Consider the following 5,768-nt stretch of genomic DNA (forward strand, 5'->3'; position numbering starts at 1 on the left):
TATAATATATAATATAAAATATTTGATAATGAAGCACAACTGTGACTGGTCCAACTTTTTTTTCTCATTTTATTGACGAGCACTACCTAATAAATAAATGGAGGAAAAGTGGCATCTCAAAAGCAGAAACCAATAATAAGCAATTGAAGATCCTCCATTTAATTTGCTCTCAGACTATATACATAGCAAGCCGTCCCTGTTAGTCACACATCTATCATTTCCACATAGCCTTTTGTCGCTTCAATGCACTCCCAAATATGAACAAACTTTAGTGGTAAGTGGCAAGATAGGGGACCTTCCTAAACAATTCACTTAGATGCCACCTATCCGATTAGAAATTTAGGTCATTGACGTGTCCCATGTAATATGTTTCCACATAAAAGATATCACCCACTCACTTCCCTCCTTTGTCTACATGCATGATATACATATATAGTATAGCTTGAAAACGATGTTGGTAATCGTATAGTGCCATATGATCAGCGGCCAAAATAGTTGTAATCTAATGGAGAGTTTAAATAGATAAAAGTTACAAAGTAAGCAACACAAAGATTAATAATATAACTCATTGACAATAGTCATTCAACAACAAACTTGTTAAGCTACAGAGTCAAGAACATGAGATTCAGAAGATAGGACACTTCTGCTTACAAACTAACAATACAAAAGAGAACTTAAAAAAAGTATCACAAGGTTCATGAAGGAGAAGTAGCAAGATTTCTGATCCTACTTGAACGCCTAACAGGAGTTACTATTCCCACATCCCCATCTCCCTGCAAAAACAATGCAATGAAAAGAAACAAATTTATAGTGGATAAAAGATATTTGTTTTGTTAGGTTTTGTGACAATAAAATAAAGGGAAAAAAAATACATACCTGCTTGCTTGGAATTTTCTCGTACACTGTTAAGCTTCCATAGGATGATTTCGAACCCATGGAATAGTCTGAAGAGGCCCAAGATTCTCTCCTATAGTGCTTGTTGCGCTTCTTCTCTACGCTATGATCTTCATCCGACTGGTTCATTGCTTTATCACCTTGGGTTGAACCCTGCTGAAAGCTGCTCATTTCTGAAGGGCAAGGCTCTTCAAGTTCAAGCACGTCCATTTCTATGGGTCCGTTCCTGAGAGATGACTTCTCTGGAGAAATTTGCTTTTTGTTCAGAGTTTGCAATGAGTTGTTGGCATGCAACTCCTTACCAATCAAAGGTTGCTCCACAGAGCTGGTGACCCTTTTGCTTCCGATTTTACCTTTCCTTGAAAAGTTGAAAGATACAAGAGCAATTATAAGTGCACCTCCACAGAGCAGCAAATATAGCATCATACGTGGAGTTATGTCAGTTGTTTCAGATCTCCTTTCATTCCTGGTGATTGCAGCATCTACTGTTGCATAATTTCCCTCTGCTTCTTCATCATAGACTTCAGCATGAATTTCTTCAACTTCTGAGCCTAAACTAGGCAAATGCTCTAGACCTTCGTTACTTGGTTTTTCAATATTGAACCTGGCACCATCTCCTAGTGTCTGCTTCACATCAATATGGATATCAGAGTCTTCAACATTGAAGAAGTGAGCATCCTCTTCTTGTGCATGCATTGCTTCTGAAATTTCTGCTTCAGCCAGTTGCAAAGCCTGCTCTGGTATAATTTCTGCTTGGCCCTTAAGTATTTCATCCAATTCTGAAACACCTTCAACATTGAAATAAACGTTGCCTTCTTGTTCTTGCTTTGCATCTGAATTTCCCGCTTCAGTCAGTTGCAAAGACTGCTCTGGTTGTGGAGCATCTAAAGCACTTTCAGCTTCAGTAATTACTCCCAATTCTTGTTGAATTTGTTCTTCATATATTTCATAATGCTCTTCTGAAATATCTTCACCATCATCCTCATCATCAGCATCAATGTCTGAGATGACTTCACTTTCTTGAATGTGAAGTACTGTTGATTGGATTTCGGCATCAACAACTTCATTTATGCCCTTACGAAATACATGGTACTGATTAACCACGACATGATCCGGCACAACGGTCAAGTTGTAATATTGCAACTGGGCCAAACTATGAATTTGTAGTTCTCTAACTTTGGATATCAGCTCAGATATTGATGTTAAGGACTTAATAAACCGGATATGGAGATTCTGAGCTAAGCAATCGAATTTTGCTTTTGCAAACTGGGTGAATTGATCAAAGTTGGCCCTTGCAAACTCTGAAAGTTGAGACGCTTCATAAGCCTCATACATGTCTTCAAACACTGTATGATGAACCACCGGAGAATTGATGACTGAGATGGAGAGAACAGCAAATGAGAGGAGAATAATCAAACCAAAAGCCAATGATTTCATAGAGAAGCGGCGCTTAGGGTTGGCTTCAATGGTTCCCTCAGCAGGACTTGGTTCATCAGAACTTTGGCTTTCTTCCTCCATAACTGCCTCATCCGAAGAGACCTCCTCTGCTTCCTTCTGTGAACCTTCGGACTGAGAATCCTCTGTAACTTCTGTATCAGAGAAGCTACCAGATATGATATTCTCACTGCAAAGTTCCGTCCTTGGTCTAGGTTTGTAATGAAGAAACTGCGGTCTAGGGGAGAGATAGTTTGTTTTAGGATCGTAAGGTGGCATCAAGGGATCGGCATCAAGAGGAGCTAAGATGGTAGCTGTGGATGAAGCTGGAGGTGGGGTAGGACTAAGCTTGAAAGTTGGGTCAAGGTTAACACAATCATGATCGAGGGAAACAGTTTCAAATGAAGGTTCTGTCTCAATTTTATCATCCTCTAGAACCAAAGGAACATTCAGATCATGTTCAGCCTCAAATGACACATCAGTGTCATTATTTGGAACCAAAGGAACACTGATATCATGGACAGTTTCACTTTCATCGCTCAAATCTTCCTCAGATGTCAAACTAGAGCGGCTACTATGTGATTCCTCAAAATTTGGAACCCCATCAAATATAGAATCAAGTTTTCTCTCTTCTACTAGATCAAGGTGGTCTAATTGCAAACCACCACATTCCAAGGGTTCTGCAAAAGTTACCTTGCGAACGTTGCTTTTGGCCTCTGCAGATGGAACAGAATCTGGAACTGGCCCATTCCTCTCAATCAGCACTTTTTTCCTCGGAGATTCAATAATCTTGCAGGAAGCAGAGATGGTCGGAGACATGAAATTCTTTGAGCCCTTCAAGCAAGTAGCTGGTGATCGAACCTTCCCGGGATTCAATTTCTGATCTTTCCCATTTTCTTTGTCATCAACGTACCGCAAAGACCCCCCACTTTCTCTGCCCGCAACACTGTTCCTTACCTGAAAATCTACAGGATACCAAAAGTCCAAAACCACAAATTGAAAATTAAGTAGTGAACCGGAAACCCTAAACTGTTTTGACTTTTGAGAAAGCTAAAATCTTTTGAACATAAATCTAAGCACATTTCAAACAATCAGTAATAAGCAAATAGGAGGGAAAAAAAATATAAGAGGAAAGGAAAAAAAAGGAAAGGAACCTGAAGGACTGTTGGCGGGAGTGTTGGGGAAAACGGATCTAGAACTAGTAGGGTTTGCGACTAGGGAGGGTTTAGAGAATGGGTTTCCGATAAAACTCTTCCTGATAGGGTTGCTGATTTCTGAACTTCTTCTAGGGCTTGAATTTGATGCCACTGATGGCAAGGACTTGTTGTTAGAAGGCATGGCCACGAATTGAGTAGGAACAGAATGATAGTGACAAAGAAGAAGGAGGAGGAGGATTTGAGAAATTCTCGACTGGGATATAATTGTAACGTCTATATTTTTCCAAACGAGAATTTAAATTTGAGTCTGGAAATTTAAACGGTCAACAAATCTGAACGGTTGGAATAAGCTAGCCGTTAGAGGAATAGAGGGTAGAGGCTAACTTTTTCATATGGGCTGGGCTTATACACTGACAATGTAACCGTTGCACATGCAAATAATATTGCAATTCCTTCCAAATTAATAATAATAATAATAATAATAATAATAATAATAAATTATATTTTTTATTTCTGAAGTTTGTCAAAAATTTTAAAAATATTTTTAATTTTTATTTTATTTTAATTTTGTCCTTAAAATTTTTTATTTACATTAAATATGTTATTGACAGCTAAATTTTTAAAAATTTCAAAAAATTTAAGACTAATTCAGTAATAATATATGATATTTATGTCTGATTTGCTTGTATAGAAGGTTATTGTTGTAAAATTGTTACTAAATTCATCCTAAATTTTTTGAAAAATTAGCCATCAGAGATATATTTAATGCAAATAAAAAATTTTTGGGACAAAATTGAAACAAAATAAAATTTAGGAGTATTTTCTATATCTTAACAAATTTTAAGGACAAAAAAATATACTTTATCCTAATAATAATAATATATATTTTTATTTGAGAACCGTTAGATGATTTGACATGTTTAACTAAATTATTATCTAACGATTCTTAACTATCAATTTTATAGACAACGTGTTAATTGATTCATTCCCTCTTTTATAATCTGCATGCAATATCTCATAATACTCCATAGTTTGCACCTATTACAAATTATTTAGTATTCCATATCTTTCCTCCAAATTTTTCAAAACATTAAAAAGATAAGTTGAAGAGTGATTTCAAATATTATATTTAGGATGATCTTACTTGTGGAGATATGGAGCATACCAAATAATTCAAAAGTGTGCGTCGAAAAACCAAATTCCAATTCATCCTTCAATTTCGCCACTCATTTGAAATTAGAGGCCACTTTGACCTCAAAGAACTGCTAGGAAGATATTAGATTGTAAATTTTGGTGGTCCAAACTATTCAAAGATGCAAACCACTTTTGTAATCTTACATCAATGTCAAAAATTTGAAAACACATTCCAAAGTGATAAATTGTCCCAGCAACCTATGTTGATTTGTGAAGTTTTTGATGTTTGGGATATTAATTTCATGGGACCATTTTCTAGTTTAAATAATTTTTTTTACATCTTGTTAATGGTTGACTATGTTTTAAAGTGGGGTGGAACTAATTTCAATCCACAATGATGATGCTAACATCACTGTATCTTTTATAAGAAACAATATTGTTTGTCGTTTTGGGTCACCACAAGCAATCATGAGTGACTAAGGAACTGACTTTTATAATAAGAAAATAGAGACATTGATAAAGTATAGAGTGGTTCACAAGGTTGCAACCACCTACCACCTCAAACAAATGGCCAAACGAAGGTGTCAAATAGAAAAATCAAGAGTTAGGAGATGCTCTATGGACATACTAGACTACTTACAAGACACCAATTGGAATGAGTTCATTCTGGATTATTTATGACAAAGCTTGTCATTGTTCACTGAAAATAGAGCACAAGGTTTATTGGACGATGAAAGAGTGCAATATGGACTTAAAGAAGGTGGGCACCGAGAGGAAGTTTCAATGGAAGGAATTGGCATGCCTAAGACTAGAAGCCTATAAAAATGCTAGACTTTACAAAGACAAAGCCAATATATTTTATGATCTTAACATTCGGAGAAAAAATTTCTTGGTTAGTGATGGAGTGTTGCTCTATAATTTAAGACTTTGGTTGATGTCGAGCAAATTGAGATCAAGATGGGACGGGTCATATAAGGTGGAGAAGGTCATGTCTTATGAAGTAATAGAATTGAACCACCTTCAAGCGGAACAACTTTCTTAGTCATTGGACTTCTGGTGAAACTCTACTACAAGCAACATCACAATAAGGAAGTTGAGGTATTTTTCTTGAAAAATACATCCAAAGAGATGCATTGAAATTTATGAATG

At 36.3% G+C, this 5,768-nt stretch overlaps 1 protein-coding gene across 1 annotated transcript; it reads right to left on the reverse strand.

The window, feature by feature from the left end:
* Nucleotides 530–3,848, reverse strand: LOC107636168. Its single transcript, XM_016339695.2, has 3 exons — nucleotides 3,483–3,848; nucleotides 877–3,293; nucleotides 530–773 (listed from the first exon to the last, which is right to left on the reverse strand). Exons 1-3 carry the CDS (start codon nucleotides 3,664–3,666, stop codon nucleotides 696–698), a joined length of 2,679 nt encoding a protein of 892 aa, XP_016195181.1. The 5' UTR covers nucleotides 3,667–3,848; the 3' UTR covers nucleotides 530–695.

The sequence above is a fragment of the Arachis ipaensis genome, chromosome B01 (assembly GCF_000816755.2).
Source record: "Arachis ipaensis cultivar K30076 chromosome B01, Araip1.1, whole genome shotgun sequence".
NCBI classification, from domain to species: domain Eukaryota; kingdom Viridiplantae; phylum Streptophyta; class Magnoliopsida; order Fabales; family Fabaceae; genus Arachis; species Arachis ipaensis.

What these genes read in the sequence shown, in the direction of transcription:
- LOC107636168 (XM_016339695.2), bottom strand. Translation starts at nt 3,666, where the DNA reads ATGCCTTCTAACAACAAGTCCTTGCCATCAGTGGCATCAAATTCAAGC. An exon ending in TCCCGCCAACAGTCCTTCAG is followed by an intron (nt 3,294 to 3,482) that starts GTTCCTTTCCTT and finishes GGTATCCTGTAG; the next exon opens with ATTTTCAGGTAAGGAACAGT. An exon ending in AGAAAATTCCAAGCAAGCAG is followed by an intron (nt 774 to 876) that starts GTATGTATTTTT and finishes TTGTTTTTGCAG; the next exon opens with GGAGATGGGGATGTGGGAAT.